Raw genomic sequence first — 18634 nt, 5'->3', positions numbered from 1 at the left:
GCATCCCAAAAAACAAAAAGAAACTCTATTTGGCTGTTCCTGGTGATTAGCTAAACCGAGATTGCAAAGCTTTAAGGCTTGGGAAACGCTGCTTGTTGGATGAGGCACCTGCTGGCTAAGGGTATGAGAAACCCTGCTTCCTCCTTGGCTGCCCAGCATTTGCCAGCTTCAGCCCTAAGGGGCAGGACAAATGTTGTAACAGTTGGAACATGTACATAATTTTAATTGCTTGGACTACTGCAATGCGCTCTATGTGAGGCTGCCTTAGAAGGTGCCCTGGAAACTACAGTTAATCCGGAATATGGCAGCTAGACTGGTGACTGGGAGTGGCTGCTGAGATCATATAACAAAGACCTATATTGGCTCCCAGTACGTTTCTGAGCACAATTCAAAGTGTTGGTGCTGACCTTTAAAGCCCTAAACAGCTTTGGCCCATCTCCACTCCCATCATTCAGCCTGGACACAGAGGTCCAGCTCTGAGGGCCTTCTGGTGGCTCCCTCCCTGTGAGAAGCGAAGTATAGGATAATAATAATAATAATAATAATAATAATAATAATAATAATAATAATAAAAAATTTCTTTCCCACTTTTTCTCTGAGAGAACTCAAGGTGGCAGATACACTTCTCCCTCTCTGCACATTTTATCCTAGCAGCAACAGTAGGTTAAACTGAAAGGCAGGGACTGGCCCAAAATCACGCAGTGGGCTTCATGGCTGAGTGTGGAATGGAACCCTGGTCTCTCAGCTCCTAGTCAAGAATTCTAGCCACCACTCCACACTGGCTCTGGTAAGTGTTGTTTGGTCAGCTTTGGAGGTTTCTGCTGTTGTCTTCAGTTGTGCCACTTCTGTACACATTAGCAAATTTTTCATGCTACTGAAATATGGGGCAGGGATCTAGAAAGAGAATGAGGATTGCTCCATGTGTAGGCAGTTGTAAAAGAAAAAAACCACCCAAAACGTTCTGAAAGAGTTGCCGAGTCAAGATTTCTGAGCAGGTGATCTGGTACGTGAAGGAAGGGACTCATTTGTTTCAAAAAGATGTGAAGGGGGCAGAAAGGTCAGGATGGAAGTTGTTTTTTGAATTATTTTATTGTTCAGTACCATGAAAGGATGAGAGAGAAACATCACTTGGGATGAGAGGCGTGGGGGAAATTCTATTCAGTTGGCATTTAGAGGCAAACCCACTTAATTCGCACTTTCGGAACAATGAGTGAATCGAAACACAGCCATCCTTTTAAATTTGCCCTTTCCCAAAATTTGCAATGCGGAATTTCCAGCCAAGAAATGAGTGTATATACTAGGGCAAGGCATGCAGAGATCAGTGAACATCATACAAGAATAGATTATATTAAGGAAAATCGCTTTGCAGAAATGTGTATACCAGGCAAAAGTATGTACACAAAATGTGTCAATTTTCCCAACAACTTTCTTGCTTTTTTTAAAAAAAATTGTGATCGCAAACTGATGTGGAAATGTGAAGAACTGGACTTAAGATGAAGGGAATGAGAAACGGACAGAAACTGAAATTGTCAGGTTCTGCCGTCTCTGCTGGGGAGCGAAAGGGAAGGTTGCACAATTATGGCTAATCAGCCTGAGGGCTTTCCCTCCCTGCTTCCTTTTGGAGAACTGGGCTTTGCTGCTAATGAAAGGGGTGCTGTTCCAATCCACACCCCTTCTCTGCCTGTCCTACAACTTCAAGGGGATCAGTTGCCTAATTCTATGGTCTCTTGGAAATGATGCTGTGACTCTTATGAAGGCAATTGTGGAACTGCCTTTCTATGAGTCATGTTGGTACCACCCCAGAAGTCAGAAAGGTGTCACGGGATAAATTTCTCTGGTTTCCATTTTGAAATCTTTGCCTGTGGGGATAGGAAAAGATCTTGTGCCAGTAGTTTGAGCTCGCTTGTGTAATGCAAATGATGAGCCAAATCCTGTGTCTTGAAATGCTGCGCTCTCAGAATAGGGATGGGTTAAGAGCTAGGGTAAAAGCACATTACTTCCTTGCAGATGTTGCGTCCTCCAACCTGTATCACCTCCTGATTGCCAGTATTTTGTGGGAGAGATTCGGCCACATACCAGAAATTTACATTTGTGCAATTAAAGTAGCCTGGTGCAGCAAATCCAATTTTCCTTTTCTTTTTTTTAAAATGGACTTTTCCCACTTAGGAAAGTGTCAGGGATAATAAACAACTTATGAATGGGAAGACATGTGTGAAAATCACCTGTGTGAAAATCAGGAGGAAAACTCCTACCCACAAACCAACTGGAACAAATGCTCACTTAAGACCAGACATCGTCTTGCCTCCTCCTAAGTTTTGCACAAGCGAATCAGGGTGAATGCTCAATAAGCAGGCTGTCTGGAGGAACCCTGGAAGTGCCCCATGGATGGTTTGAACTCCAGCTATGATCCTCCACAGCCAGCATGACCAGTTATGGGGTGGGGTATAGTTCCACAACATCTGGAGGGCCATAGTGTCCCCATTCTGGCTCTAGTGACTCACTGGACACATCTGCACTACAAACATAGTGTTATGAGTTGGGGGGGGAGTAGGCTGTATGAGAGCTCCTTCTAACCCCTGGATCCAGAAAGTGTTAAAGTATAATCCAGGTTTGCTTCCTCTGTTGAGGTGATCGCTTGGGTGATGGGCCACTAAGGGAAACAAAGGAAAGAGGCTCTGTGTGAGATGGCAAATGGGTGCTCTCCCCATCAACTGGCTAGCAGTTAGAAAAAGACAAAGGTGAGAGTTGGGAGAGGGCAGTGAGGTGAGCTAGGTGTAAAGCAGCAAGCTGGGAGAAAACGGAGACAGAACAATGTTTGAATCTGAGGCTGCGGCTATGGGAGAAACAAGACCCCTTTGGGGTGTTGATTCTATGAGCCCCTGCATCGTAGGCTCAGGCTGTATATATGCACTGATTCCCCCCCCCCCGAAAAAAGAGGTATCAGAGCTCACCATGAATGCCTCCCTCGTTCTCTTAGAATGGCAATGGCGCCCACTGGAGAGGTTCTGAAGCTGAGCTCCAGCTAAAAAAGCCCTGTATATATGTGTAAATAAACCATATATTATAAAGACACCACAGTCACCACTGTGCCTCATTTCCAAAAGGAAGCATGAACCCTGGGTAAGTTCCAGGAGCTCCTGGCATCTAATACCACTCAGAGATTGGGGTGGCAACAATACTATCTATCAGTTTTGGAACAGGTGCCCTGTTGTGGATTTCCCTTACAGTTCCTTAAGTCTCCATTTCACAACTTCTGCTTCTAGAGCTTCCTAGCAAGAAGGTAAATGATGATTGATCCAATTTGTGCAGATAACCTCTCTGCATTAGGGCAACGATGTTGCCTCCCCCCTCTAGGCATACAGGTGACTAAACGGCTACTGCAAGGGTGCTCTCCAGATGTTACTGGACTACAACTCTCAACAGCCACAGTAGCCAGCCAGCATGATCAAAGAGTCAGAGATAATGGGAGTTGTACTCTCAACATCTGGACAGTATGTTGGCTATCCCTGAGCTACTGGAACCATTGCAGATTGTTTCTGCAGGGCCGTTGGAATTCCAGTTCAGAGAGAAGCGTTTTGAGAGTCCAAGAATGTCTGGAAAGTACCTAGAACTTGCCCAGGCAAGAGCAGTTTTATATAATAATAATAATAATAATAATAATAATAATAATAATAATAATAATATTTATTTATTTATTTATTTATTTATTTATTTATATCCCGCCCTCCCCAGCCGAAGCCGGGCTCAGAGCGGCTAACAACAGTAAAACGATAAAACATTCTAAAATCATTTCATTATAAAATTAATTCCAATCAAATTAATGGCAACCATTGGGCTAGAAGTTCTGTGAGGATTGCCAAAGGAGGGAGTCAGGCTGTGCCCTGGCCAAAGGCCTGTTGGAACAGCTCTGTCTTGCAGGCCCTGTGGAAAGATGTCAAGTCCCGCAGGGCCCTAGTCTCTTGTGACAGAGCGTTCCACCAGATCGGAGCTACAGCCGAAAAAGCCCTGGCTCTGGTTGAGGCCAGCCTAACCTCTCTGTGGCCTGGGACCTTCAAGATGTTTTTGTTTGAAGACCGTATATTTGAAGTGGATGAAGGCAGCGATGGATGTACTTTAAAAGATTAAAGTGTGAGAACAAATGATACCAGGGAAACCAATAATCCCTAATAACTTTGGTGATTGCATATATTCAACACACAGATGAGAGGTGCAACTAATTTTAATGAGTTTTCCCGAAGGAACCACCCACATGCTTTCATTAGAGGTTTACAGGAAGCTCAATTAATTACTTGCTTCATTTAATTTATTCAGTGTTGGCTAGGGTTTCAATATTTCCAGAGGTAAAAATCTAGACAAAAAATGTTCTTGACCTTTTTTTCGGTGATCACCCTGCTGGGCCCCTGGCTGTCCACTGCTGCCAAACCCAAAACAGAGCCCAAGGCAGAGACAGAACCCAGGTCACCCAACCACAAGCCTACGCACACACACACACTTTTTAAAAACCCCTACATACCTGGGTATTTGCTTAAAATTGTAAAAATCCCCCCGGATGGGCATGCAGCCCCCCCAAATGAGGACATGTCCAGGATTTCCCAGACATATGGCAACCCTAATATTGGCTCCCCAGCTGTGTAGCACTACAGCTCACCATTCCCAGCCAGCTTAGCCAATGGGCAGAGATGATGAGAGCTGTAGTCCAACAACATCTGGGGCCCAGGTCTGAGGAACCTTCTGCCCTCCAGGTGTTTGGGGAACCAATTCCCATCAGCGCCAGCCAGCATGGTCAATGGTCAGGGATGAGGCAAACTGCAGCAGAGGCATAGGAAGGGGGGTGCGGTGGGTGCAGACCACCCCGGGTGTTATAACGGGGGGGGGGGGGGGGCTGACATTCAGCACGCCGCCTGCCTGCGACTCCTGAATACAAACATGAAACAATATCTTCAAGGGCATTAGAAGAGCAGGTTGTGACGGGTGGTTTCTGAAAGCGCATCCTTTTCTGAGAAGGAATGTGGCTGGAATACTGGATGCAATTGGTCAGTGCTGTTCAGAGCTGCTCTTGGGCTCTCTTTCTAGTCTATAGAAATCTAGAAACATAGAATGGTAGAGTTGAAAGGGACCCCAAGGGTCATTTAGTCCAACCCCCTGAAATGCAGGAATCTCAGCTAAAGCATCCATGACAGATGGCCACCCAACCTCTGCTTAAAAACCTTCTCTCCTGGAGAGACTTGAAGTGGACCAATTCTTTGTTCTTCTCCTGATGCATTGTGAAAATAAGGGTCATGACACCAAAGGAAAGCTGCTGCCACAACCTCCATTTTTATCACTCCTGCCCAGCAAAGGTGTGGGTTTCTGCAAAAGCGAGATAATTAGCCTTGGCCAAGTTAAAACTGGGACTGCCTTTGTGCTCTTATGGACCGAGGGTGTGTGTGTCTGCCTGCAAGCAAGCCCTAATAAAAGGCATGCAAGTTTGATCTAGAGTTGCGTAGGTGAAGAATCTGAGTAATGCAGGAAGACCAAGGCGCAGAAGAGAATTTCATTTGCTGCTACCAGCTGGACCTGAATGCCTGGTGTTCTTCCTGGTTCTGTCCCCGTATCATATCAGCAGCTGTGGCACAGTTCACGTCTACAATCTTTCATGATAGACATCCACACCCACAGTGCTCCTTCATATCCTGTCCCTCTGGGTATTGCTAGCTGCGCCCTGAGGCTTATTGTCAGGGTTGGAGTGAGGCGTAGGTCACCGACAAAACAACAAATAATCTGAGGCCAGTGAAGTTAATTCTTTATTCAAGGAAACAAACCAGAGCCAGAAACTCTCTTTAGGAGGCCTAGTTCTGAGCCTTCTTTCCCTGGGGGTTCCCTGTCTGGTGTCTCCCACCAACTCCTCTGAACCAACCAGTCCATGACACAAAGGGCTGTACAACTGGGACATTTACAATTTGCATCCCAACATTTTTAATTTTTAAGACAACAACTCTGGCACCTTAAGGTGAGTTCATGCTGAGTATAGAATCATATGTGCTCCACCCTCCTTAAGGGGGATGAAAAGCTTTGTTCTCTCCCCCCCCCCCCCAGGCCCACCAAACACCAAAGTCTGGCTTGGAAATGTGAGGCATCTCAGCCCCCTTTGCAAACAGGAGCCAGTAATGTGTGCAGGGAATGGCTCTGAGTATGGACAGAGTGTTTCTTTCTCTATGTTTTATGTATTGTTACAAGGGGGTGGGTAGTCCACTGAGCCACTTGGTCAGTGGTTCAAATCCTCACAATGGGGTGAGCTCCCTTTGCTCTGTCCCAGTTCCTGCCAACCTAGCAGTTCGAAAGCACACCAGTGCAAGTAGATAAATAGGTACCACTCTGGCAGGAAGGTAAACAGTGTTTCCATGCGCTCTGGCTTCCGTCACAGTGCTCCATTGTGTCAGAAGCGGTTTAGTCATGCTGACCACATGACCCGGAAAGCTGTCTGTGGACAAACGCCAGCTCCCTTTGCCTGAAAAGAGAGATGAGCGCCACAACCCCATAGTCACCTTTGACTGGACTTAACCATTCAGGGGTCCTTTACCTTTTTACATGCCACCCTAATCCCTGAGCTGTGAGAGACTCCAGGGATTCATGGAGAGTTATTCAGGGTTTGGTTTCTTTGGGATCTTTAGGATGTGGGCTTTTTATCCATATATACAACCTGAGTATAGGATGGAGAGGCTCACAGCATTAACATCCCAACAGATCTTGCCCCTTCATTAGGTTCACAGGGAAGCTCCAAGTCACAGCCTTGGATTCAACACATGTCTCTGACTCCTCAGCTTCCAGCATCAACCCAGACTCTCTCACACACAACTAGCTCCCTTTGGCCTATTGTTCTGCATCCTAGGATGAGGTAGCACCCAGCCAGGTGAGGTGGGAAAAGGCCCATCCTTTTGCCTCTCTGGCAACCTCTTGGGACATGCAACCTGCCACACTTAACTGGCCAGCCAAAGTCATTACTTTTGAACGTTTACAAATTAAGAATGGGTGTGCTGGCTTCCTCTAATGGATTGGAACCTTATGCAGACAGGATCACAGGTTTGGAAGGGGCCTAGGGGTATCATCCAGAATAACCTTGCCTCAAACCCATAAAACTATCTTATCAAAAGCAGACAAATAACAAAAACATCAAACCATGCCCCAACCCTGCCTTCTGGCATTCATTATTCTACCCTGGCAAATAGTTGAGGTCTACTCCCATGGGCTTTAGCAAGAAAGCAATATGTTGGATTGGGAGTGGTGGGGGGAAGGGCCAGTGCTTGCATAACTTACCAGGGAAACTGCCCAAATGTATTATTTCAGGCAGGTGATAATTTATTTCGGACCTAAAAGCCCAATAAAATTAATATGGACAGCCAAACGGTTAAGTCTTTAAAGATACCCCTATTGAGTTACTGCAGTAAGGCAAAGCATTTTGACTTTTTCAGACCCTCCAAGTGTCCCTATTTTCCATGGATGTCCCTGATTTAGAGAAGCCGTCCCAGTTTCTGATTTAATTCCGGGATGTCTCACTTTTCCTTAGGATGTCCCTATTTTCATTGCAGAAATGTTGGAGGGTATGGAGTTATCCGATCCCCAAGCTGTCTGAAGGCAATCCTGATTAGGGAGGTTGTTTTTTTTTAAATAAAATAAATGTTTAATGCTTTATTATGTTTTCATATCTGTTGGAAGCTTACCAGAGTGGTTGGGGCAACCAAGCCAGATGGGTGGGGGTATAAATAGTATTTATCTTTATGGAATGGGACGTCCCTATTTTCATCGGAGAAATGTTGGCAAGTAACAATATTAATGATGCCAACCCATCTTCTTTACAGGTATATAGAATTTGCAACTGCTATGATGCTTCTTTGCTAATTTCCAGCAGGGCCGACTCTATCATTAGGCAGAGTGAGATGGATGCCTTAGGAAGTAAATGCTGTGGGTGGAAGGAAGCAGCTGCTATCCCAGCTGTTTTCCTGAGTACCCCCCCACCCCTCTCTGCCTGCTCTGAGCCTCCTAAGCTAATGTGCTTTATTTAGGGCTGGCACAGAATGTTGCTGCACCACTGGGGTTGCAATCAGCTGCAACTGCCAGTCTTGACAGCTTCTGTGTGATGAAGGCGCCGTCTTGTTTTTTGCCTCAGGCGGCAAAACATCTTGAGCTGGTTTTATAATCTCTTTCCTTTGGTGAAGGGTCAACATTTGAGCAAACTCAAAAAACAATTAATTTAGCAAGAGCTGGAAATAGCGCCAAATAGCTTCCTCATGAAACAGGATCATAATGCCCTACTATGTCAAGGGAAACTGATCACAACATTACATTTGTGTATAGGCCCGTATAGTTAAAGCTGTGGTTTTCCCAGTCGTGATGTATGGAAGTGAGAGCTGGACCATAAAGAAGACTGATCGCCGAAGAATTGATGCTTTTGAATTATGGTGCTGGAGGAGACTCTTGAGAGTCCCATGGACTGCAAGAAGATCAAACCTATCCATTCTTAAGGAAATCAGCCCTGAGTGCTCATTGGAAGGACAGATCCTGAAGCTGAGGCTCCAATACTTTGGCCACCTCATGAGAAGAGAAGACTCCCTGGAAAAGACCCTGATGTTGGGGAAGATTGAGGGCGCAAGGGGACGACAGAGGACGAGATGGTTGGACAGTGTTCTCAAAGCTACTAACATGAGTTTGACCAAACTGCGGGAGGCAGTGGAAGACAGGAGTGCCTGGCGTGCTCTGGTCCATGGGGTCATGAAGAGTCGGACATGACTAAACAACTAAACAACAAATTAACTATGGAGTAAGGCACAGAGGTTTTTAAACTGTGGTGGCCAGCCTGGCGCCCAGAAATCTCCACATAGTTTCAACTGGATCTATGCCAGTAGCAACACTGGTTGAGAGTACTGTATGTCCCAGAGGTGTGGTTCATTTGCGCTTTGAAAATGGGCTTTTAGTATTGCAACTCCATCCATCTGGGATAAATTGCCAACTGAAATTAGGCAAGCATCGTGGCATTTAGATAGCTAATGAAGACATTATTTTCTAAGAAGGCTTCCCCTGAAGTGTGACCCAGTCATTTTATGGAATATAAACTGTATGAATCGTTTCACGGTATTACCTTTAGTTTAGTGAGCTGGTAACCTTTTATATTTTATCTTTATTCTTATCTAATTGTACAGTGCTTGGGAAGCTTAGGTCTTTGAAGTGGTTTTAAAATCTGCAGATAAATAGCAAACAGGTAGCATGAATACGACAGGCTCTGGGGGCATTTCCGTTCCAGTAATTCTGTTTTTAAAACTTTGTTTTAATATTTAGGTTATAATTAGGAAGGAAGGAACTAATGGGAAATAAGGTGGAGATGTGAAGTGGGGGGAGGGAAAGTAAGAGAAGTTGTGTTGTGCTGGCAGATGGAGGTACAACAGAGTAGATCCTACAGGTAACTCGTCGTCAAGGAATGGGAATGCATCTATAATGGGGGGGGCCACCAGGGGGCGCATTGGAAGATGGCCGACAATAACATCTCTCCGACCCACACGAGGTAATTAAGAGACTGCTATGGGAAGTATGCAGCCTTCCTTGCCCCCCCCCAAGGGGATGTGGGGGGACTGCCTTGCCAGCGGTGTCCATAATTCACCCCTGGATTCGAAAGAAGGGGGTGTGGACACTTGGCAAGAAGCCCTTGTGTGAAGTCGGCTCTTCCTGACGCTATCTCCAAACAGCGCACTGGTTCGCATTAGCTCAAAGCATATAATTGGAAATTTATAATTGGAATGAAGCTAATGTACATACATCAAGTGAAGATCGGGAGTAAAGACTGCTGAATAATGTGATCTCTGTGACCGGAGCAACGGGCGGGACAATAAATCAAGTGAAGAACCATCATCAAAAGACTGGTATGTTGGAGTCAAACGGAATGAGGGGGGAGGAAAAAAACTTTTCTTTTTTTCTGCCTTATGTGAGTATCAATAATCCTCCCCCCTAGAGAGAAGAATCGTTGCCATTACTAATCACAAGCAGGAGACTAAGAGTTGTGTGGGAATGAATTATTGGCTAAAGAAAGGACTGGTGGAAACACCGGGGAATGGAAGGAAAATTTTATGACGCAGTTATAAATCGAGTCTCGAGAAGACAGGCTTGCCTAAGGAGGACGAGAGCATGAGAGGGAGGAGGACCAGGGTCATTGGAATGCGAATGTATGGTTATCGGAACATTATCTGGACCTGGCAGAACCCTCTGAATTATAGATTGGCAAGCCTGTGAATCAGCGGACAGACTGTGGGAATGTTTCTAACGGAGGTGTGGAAATGGCCTCTGTCCTTTATGTGATATGACTTTTGGAGAGAGTAAAACCCACACAGAAGATGTTTGTCTTTCACCCGCTTGTGAAAATTATCAGAGACCACAAAGAAAGGAATATATGATAACAACAAGAAGACGAAGAAAATAATAAAAAGACTATCTGGACAGAACTGGATAGAACTGTTTAATCAAAGCAGTAGCAGGAGAAGTTTGGTCCCCTTTCGGAGCTTGGAGTATGGGTACCCCCAACAAAAAATTTTTAAAATCTGGCTGTATAATTTGGAATTGATGTGATTTGGAATTAATGTGATTTGATTGGCCTGTTAATAAAAAATATATATTTTTTTAAAGGGAATGCATCTATAATGCATCTCCGGCACTTGTTTAAAACATTTTTGTTTAGACAAGCCTACCTAGATGTGTAGAATGTGGATGTATTTTTAAAATCTGATTTTAGTTGATTGCTGATTTTATCTTTTGAATGTTTTAAATAGTTGTTTTCTTGGTTTTCACTGATAATTTTGTCGTTTCATTCTCTCTGTAAACAGCTTTGAGGTTTTGCAGCCAAGCGATGTAGGTATTTTATTAAATAAATAAAACAAATAATATAACTCTGTCTGCTGGATCCTGTCCCCTTGCTATACTATAAGAGTGGATACCAGGCAGCCCCCCCCGATGTGTTGGACCCCAACCCCCTCCCCAGCGGCCCCAGCCAGCTTGGGGTGGTCACGCAGAGACCTATTAGAGTAACATTTACCATTTGTTCCTGTAGGTGAGCAGATGTGGGTGCCTTCCCTTTCTAATATGCCCCCCAAATGTTACATATTCTGATATCTTCCTGCTATTAGTGCCTTTATTCCCCCCCATCACCTTCAGTTGCAGACATTTCCCTCTTTTATTCCCTGCTGTTTTGAACCCAGAAGCTGCTCAAAGCGGCTCATAGCATCATAAAGATACATAGCCAAAGCAATCAAATCAATTAAAGACGATGCAAACCTTCCTCGGGTGTGTGTGTGTTCACATTGCTGCCTTAAAATGCAGTGCAGTTGCCCCCCCCTCCATCCCGTGCGTTTCATAGCCTCCCACCACCCTAGCTGTTCACATCAGCACAGCTTAATTAGTGTCAAATTCATTTCTGTTTGTGTATATCCCAGGGAACATTGAAGGACAGGGCTGTCTTTACCATCTGCAAAGATGTTTCACACCTTGGCTGGAGGTGAATTAGGAACCGCTTAAGGACTCCAATTGGTGTGGTTTGAGAAACAACACATCCAACAGTAGCATTTTATACAAAGCACAGGATACGTAAGCATAACGTTGTGTGAAAGGGGATTAAAAAACCCAGAAGCGGAAGGGCAGTGAATGCACAGTAGATAGGACTGTGTGAACACGGGGGGCCTCTAGGGGCACTTTGGAAGACGGCCGACAATACCATCTCTCCGGCTCACACGAGGTAATTAAGAGGCTGACGATGGGAGTAAATCAGCCTCCCTGGATCTCCCCAGGGGATGGGGAGACGCTGCCTCGTGCGCAGTTGCCAATAAATCACCCCCGAGTTCGAAAGAAGGAGGGGGTGGGGGCACTGGACGGAAAGCCCTCGAGTCAGTTTTTGGATCTCCTGGACACTACTTCTAATGGCGATCCTGGTTGCATTGCTCAAGATAAATAATTCGAGAAGAGTAAATGCACATGTTTCGACCGAAGGAAAGGCTGTACTGATTGCTAATTAAATCGACCACTGAGAAGCTGAGTGACAGGTTGGACTGAACAGAAGACTACATCAAAGAATTACAGCTATGTTGGTATGTTGAAACGGATCGGAAAGGGGGGGAACTTTTCTCTTTTTTAATATCATTTACCAAACAAACCCCCCCCAAGAAGAACCGCCACATGATTGATAGCAAGTGAGATGGGAAAATAAACTGTGTGGAAAGAAAATTATTAACCAAAGGCTTTGTTTTGCGGAAGATCTGGAAACGAAACGAAAGGCTTTTGGTGTGACGCAGTTCTAATTGGGAACCGCCATTATGAGACAGACTTGGTTGCAAGATTTACAGTCAAAGGGGGAGAGGTGCTACGGTTTTATTATTATATCTGAATTCCACGGCTGAATTGGCAACAACTCCCCTGGAAAGGCTGATTTATGGAGCAACTGGTCTGGGAAAGTTAATGTGCAGACGCTTAGACTGTATTTTATGGGAACTGTCGAAATGACGCCTGCTGTTTGAACAGGACTTTTGGATCAGCGTGAAAACCCACACAGGACTATAATAATGTTTGCTTCAATTTGCTTGTGGAGATAATTCAGAGGTTATTAAGAAGAAAAATGATAACAACAAGAAGATTGGAAGATGGGATTTGTAAAGGATAACAACAAAGAGATGGAAAGATGGGACTTGTGAACGTCAAAGCAGCAGAAATATGAGATGATTGGACCCTTTCTGAACTCGAAGCATGGGTACCCCCAACAAAAATTTAAAATTCGGCTAAATATTTGGAGTTTATTATGTATTGGTATAATTTGGAATTAATGTGATATGATTGATTTGTTCATTGGAAATTTAATAAAAATTATTTATAAAAAAAGGACTGTGTGAACACATCTAGAGCTCCCATCCTCCCCAAAAAGCTTTCCAAAAAGGAGCAAGCTTTGCCTATATGTGAAGCAACTGAGTGAGCCTCCCTAGCAGGGAGGGTGTTCCATACCCAGCATCTGAAAGGCCCTGCTTCTGTTGATCAGCTTCTGATAATAGTCTCTGAACACGGAGCATGATGCAAGGTCTCTGGTGGAGGACCTGAGTGTGCCATCAGACAGAGGGCCTTCTCAGTACTGGCACCCTCCCTGTGGAATGCCCTCCCATCAGATGTCAAGGAAATAAATAAGTATCTGACTTTTAGAAGACATCTGAAGGCAGCCCTGTTTAGGGAAGTTTTTAATGTTTGATGTTTTATTGTGTTTTTAATATTCTGTTGGGAGCCGCCCAGAGTGGCTGGGGAAACCCAGCCAGATGGGCAGGGTATAAATAATAAATTGCTATTATATTATACAGTGGTACCTCAGGTTAAGTACTTAATTCGTTCCAGAGGTCCGTACTTAACCTGAAACTGTTCTTAACCTGAAGCACCACTTTAGCTAATGGGGCCTCCTGCTGCTGCCGTGCCGCCGGAGCACAATTTCTGTTCTCATCCTAAAGCAAAGTTCTTAACCTGAAGCACTATTTCTGGGTTAGTGGAGTCTGTAACCTGAAGTGTATATAACCTGAGGTACCACTGTATTATTATATTATATTATATTATATTATATTATATTATATTATATTATATTATATTATTATATTATAAGGCTCATCCACTCCCCTTATCTTCTCCAGTCCCAGTGGTCACCTGGATCACCAAGAGGGAGTTCAGGCCAACAAAACAAAGGGTGGAGCAGTTCTAAATCATTACACAGGATATAAAATAAATGCATGCTCTCATTTTTATTAGTAATAAATATGATAATATTTCTTGAGACTATTCATATCCTTATGACTAATTTCAATAGTATCATCGCCCGCACGGCCGTTGCTGAACTGACTGTATAATTCAAACGTTAAACTTGTGTGCGTAGCAAAACACGAACGTGTATCGCCCAGCAACAGTGTTGCATTCACACGATGTTCGCCTACGAAAACCATACAAACACACTGCACATAATATGGTGAGGCTGCTAATCATTTACCTGTGTAAATCATTACACAGGATATAAAATAAATGCATGCTCTCATTTTTATTAGTAATAAATATGATAATATTTCTTGAGACTATTCATATCCTTATGACTAATTTCAATAGTATCATCGCCCGCACGGCCGTTGCTGAACTGACTGTATAATTCAAATGTTAAACTTGTGTGCGTAGCAAAACACGAACGTGTATCGCCCAGCAACAGTGTTGCATTCACACGATGTTCGCCTACGAAAACCATACAAACACACTGCACATAATATGGTGAGGCTGCGCTGCTGTACTGTCAAAGTGCACCAGCGAACGTTCATAGAGAGTCGGAGATGCTTGGTTGACGGCAGAACTTTGCAAGTCTTTGTTCAGAATTGGGTGGCGTTGAACAGGAAATACATATATTGTTAAGAATTACATTAAAATTATGCAAGGTAGCCGAGCTCCCTTTCAGACCACCTTGCCCCGGCAATTTGTATCAGCTTCCTGCTCCCTGAGGCTCACTCTGCTGTCAAGTTAATGAAGCAAAGACCACTTGACGAAGCTATTGAGGTGGTTGGTTAACAGGTGACTCTCAATGGGTCAGTGCACTTGGCTGTTGACCAAAAGGTTGGTGGTTTGAGCCCACCCAGGGATGGCTGTGGGCAGGATTCCTGCATTACAAGGGAGTTGGACAAGATGACCCTTGGGGTCTCTTCCAGCTCTACAATTTTTTGATTCCATGACTTTGGTATGCGGTAGCTGCAGACAGAGCTTGTGCATAGATTGCTGCCCTCCATGAGAAGTTTTGGCAGTAGCTTCCTTGGACTTTGCCTGGGGTCTGGATGATGTCTCAGTGGCATGAGTTGAGCATGCTCACTCCCCAAGGCCTGGGAAGAGGCTCCTCTTGGTGCAGACTCCAGCAGCATGGGCCTTATGCACAACAGCATCACAATGAGGGATGGAAGAGGAATCCAGCTGGCTTCACATTTTAATATCTGCATGCCCCAAATACTGGAGAGAGCACCTCATTCCCTACAAACTCTCTTGTGTTAAGACTGGCAAACGGGGTCCTCTTGGTTGCCACCAGAAGTTTGAGGTGGTGGCCCAGGAGAGGGACTTTTTGGTGGCAGCCCCTAGGTTATGGAATTCCCTCCCCAAAGAGGTGTGTCTGGCAGTTTCACTGTATAGCACTTTGCAATTGCCGAAGACACACTTCTTTGACATAAGAACACAAGAAGAGCCCTGCTGGACTTGGTCCAGTGGCCCATCCAGTCCAGCATCCTGTTCTCACAGTGGCCACCCAGATCCTGAGTGCAAGAACAGTCTCCTCTGCCCTTGTGGTTTCCAGCAGCTGGCATTCAGAGGCATACAGCCTCCAACCATGAAGCAGAGGAGCCATTGCAGCTGGTAGTCATTGATAGTCTTCTCTTCCATGAATTATCTAATTCTTTTTTAAAGCCATCCAAGTTGATGGCCATCACTGCCTCCTGTGGAGCCAGTTCCACAATTTAACTGTGTGTTTTTGGGACCTGCCCAATTCCTAGAACTGTAATTTGTTTTAGCTGCTTTTAATTAGGGCAGGGCATTTAATCGTTATCTTCATCTATCTGGTTTTTCATTTTCAAAACGGTACATGAACCTAAACTGTGCTCTCCTCCCAAGTTCACACGCCTCTGAAATTTGCAATGCAGCTCTTTGAGTAATGTGTAGAAAAATGTGCATATTAAAGGGGAAATTGTAAGAAAAATATATATTAACTAAATAGCATTAAAAAATGCAACGGCAGAGTGCACATAAGTCTGCTCCTTCTTGCTGTGCCCCCTTTTTTGGCCACTTTCAGTTCGCTGTGTAAAATGTGTAAAAAAGATCAGCAGTGATACCGACTGCTAGTGACTGGGCAGAGTGAAAATGTGGTAGTTTGCCTAAATGACCATTTTAAGGGATTATGTCAGATTTAATGAGAAATTGGCTGGCATTATTGACTATAGCAAAGATGAAGGGTTAATTAAAACCTATTGAGTTTTTGCACTGTTTTGAAGTCAGGTTTGTTGAGGACAACTCAGTCTATTATGTGGTGTTGTGGTTAAGAGTGTCAGACTAAGAACTGAGAGACCAGGATTAAAATACCCACTGGGCCATGGCTCTTACTGGGTGGCCTTAGAAGCCAGTCACTGCTTCCCAGTCTAATCTACCTCACAGGTCTGTTGCCGGGATTAAACAAGATCCTTCTGATAGCCAGCCAGGGTGGAAACCGGCAACTAAAGTGAAGGAGTTTGGTCTTCGGCAGTTGCACATTTGCATTAAAACGTCTCTGCTTCTTTTGATCTCCTAGGGCCACTCCAAGGAACAGAACTCCTCCAGTTTTCCAGCAGTAACGAAGGACAGCAAGATGGACCCCAGGTGTAAAGCAGTGGATGAAGACCAGGTAAGAGGCAGAGCAGAAGGTGTGCTTCAAATGGTTGGGGGTCAAGAGCCAATTGCAGAAGGATTTGGAGACACCCCAAAAAGCATCTCAAGAAGGGCATGTTCAATCAGTTGCATGTCGCAGGAGTCGGTGGTAGCTGCTCAGACTTCCTTTTCAGGTGCCTTTGCAAGGGTATTGTAAATTTCATTCAGGATGATTTGTGCTCTATCTGTGGCGTCTTAGGCATTCCAGCGTAGGGTTAGCAGACCTCCAGGCTTGACCTGAAGTGGCAGGTACAGGGCTTGAATCTCCAGGGGGGGGGGGGCTAGGGTGCCTTTAATAAACAATTATATAGCCACGTACCAGGTTTATACCCAGCCACGTACATTGGACAAACAAACAGACGAATAAATGCACGTATCGCAGAACACAAGAATGCCGTCAAAAAAGAAGAAAAAACTTCCTCTCTTTTCCAACACATGAAAGAAACAGGACACGAAATTAATTTTGCAGATTCCAAATTGCTCTCTAACATGGAACATCACCACAAGAGAATAATCATGGAAGCCATCGAGATAGAGAAACACCCTCACAACATGAACAAGCGTGACGACACATCCCGCTTGCCAGACATCTGGAAATTAGCCCTCCCCACAAAAATCCCCACCAGATCCAGAGGCACACAGAACGCCATCACCAATCAACCACACCAGACCCAAACCCAGACCCTCTCCACAGATAAATTACAGACACCATCCAGTAGCCAAACCATGGTGGCACCTCCGGATGCTGCACCCCCCTACAATCCCTACACAGATCTGGCTGGCACAGGCCACAAAACCACAGCTCGCCCCTATACACGAAACCAAGCCAGAGCACAAAGTTCAAGAGGTCAAGACACAAAGGCTTTAGCAACTAATCCACACCTAATGACCCACCTAAGTGGTACTCAGGATATCACTCAAGAAATCACTCAAGATATCCCTCAAGCAATTAAGGAACAAAAGAAGAAAAGGCACACTAGCCTGGGAACTTCCTCTCGGCCCAGAACATTGGAGGCTATACACCACACCTCCTCAACAGTATTTATAGGAACTCAAACACTGAGATCCTGCTCTGTTCCAGTAACAAGAAGCCGAAAGCACCAGCCTGAAGATGACGAGTGAGACCTCGTCGAAACGTCGCCCAGACACCCCAACTTTTACACGGGAAGACACCCGAGGACACCAAAATATATATATATATATATATATATATAAAATTAAGAAGACTGTACATGCAGCTTACAGGCATCAGCCTGGTATCAGCTGGCTGCAAGTTATTGCATAGAGACACTCTGGGCAGTGTGCAGAAGGCCTGCCTGGAGGCACAGTCTTTTCCCATGAGTCAAAACCACAATGCTTTTCTCTTGTCTTCCACACATTTAATTATGACTTGGGCATTTTTGCCTTTCGTGGTGAGCTGCTTCAAGATGGCTTCCAAATGTGGACCGTTTAACCCGATGGTTGCTGTTCTGTTCTGAACCTAGAAGCAGAAGAGCAACTCTGCACTCAGACTTACATCACCCTGTGGCAGAGGGGGCAGTCTGCACATGTTGGAGGGGGGCAGTGATTATGTGGGTGAGGAAAGGGTTAAATATTCCCATCCATCCTCACTGGAGTCGCAGTCACGATTCCACCCCACACACTGCAATTTAGGAGGAGAAAGAGGTGTTATCAACCTGGCACCCACAAGTGCCATGGGGCCTGTAAAAGCCTTCCTTGAAACCCCCAGGCAAGAGGCTTCCATTTAAAAACAGGGTTAGTCTCTATCCCTCCTAGAAAGAAAGTTAGGAATCAAAATGTGCAGGTACCCATCTAAACAATTTCTGTGAAAGGATCAAGCCTGGTTGCTTCCGCATGTGTGGGGTTTTTTTTGCCAGTGAGTGAAGTAAGAGCTGTGATTAATGAGTGAGTTTTTTGGGCACCGTGCAATAAGAACCCACAGTGTCTGAAAGAGCTGCTGTTTCCCCCCTGCCCTTTCATTCACTTTACCTGTTCCTGTCTTATTTTCAACAGAAATTCAACAAGTTAAGCCTTTTCTCCATTATGAGAAAAGCTTCATGATGGTTGTATGCTAATTTTGTGTTATGCCATGCTCCCCATTGCAGCCATTTTCTGATTGGCACTCTCTCAAAAATCAAAATGTGTCACTGGCTCAAAAAACGTTGACAATCCCTCATGTAAAATGTTTTGAAGG

The 18634-nt window shown here is 44.8% G+C and overlaps 1 protein-coding gene across 1 annotated transcript in view; it reads left to right on the top strand.

Annotated features, from left to right (window-relative positions):
* The window catches only part of FA2H (fatty acid 2-hydroxylase), a 69780-nt gene that overhangs the window by 14711 nt on the left and 36435 nt on the right, over window positions 1-18634 (top strand). Inside the window, exon 2 of the mRNA XM_028739326.2 lies at window positions 16325-16417. Coding sequence (XP_028595159.2) covers window positions 16325-16417 — 93 coding nt within the window. The remainder of the gene's footprint in view (window positions 1-16324; window positions 16418-18634) is intronic.

The sequence above is a fragment of the Podarcis muralis genome, chromosome 7 (genome assembly GCF_964188315.1).
Source record: "Podarcis muralis chromosome 7, rPodMur119.hap1.1, whole genome shotgun sequence".
NCBI classification, from domain to species: Eukaryota; Metazoa; Chordata; class Lepidosauria; order Squamata; family Lacertidae; genus Podarcis; species Podarcis muralis.
This window is presented reverse-complemented; position numbering and strand designations above follow the sequence as displayed.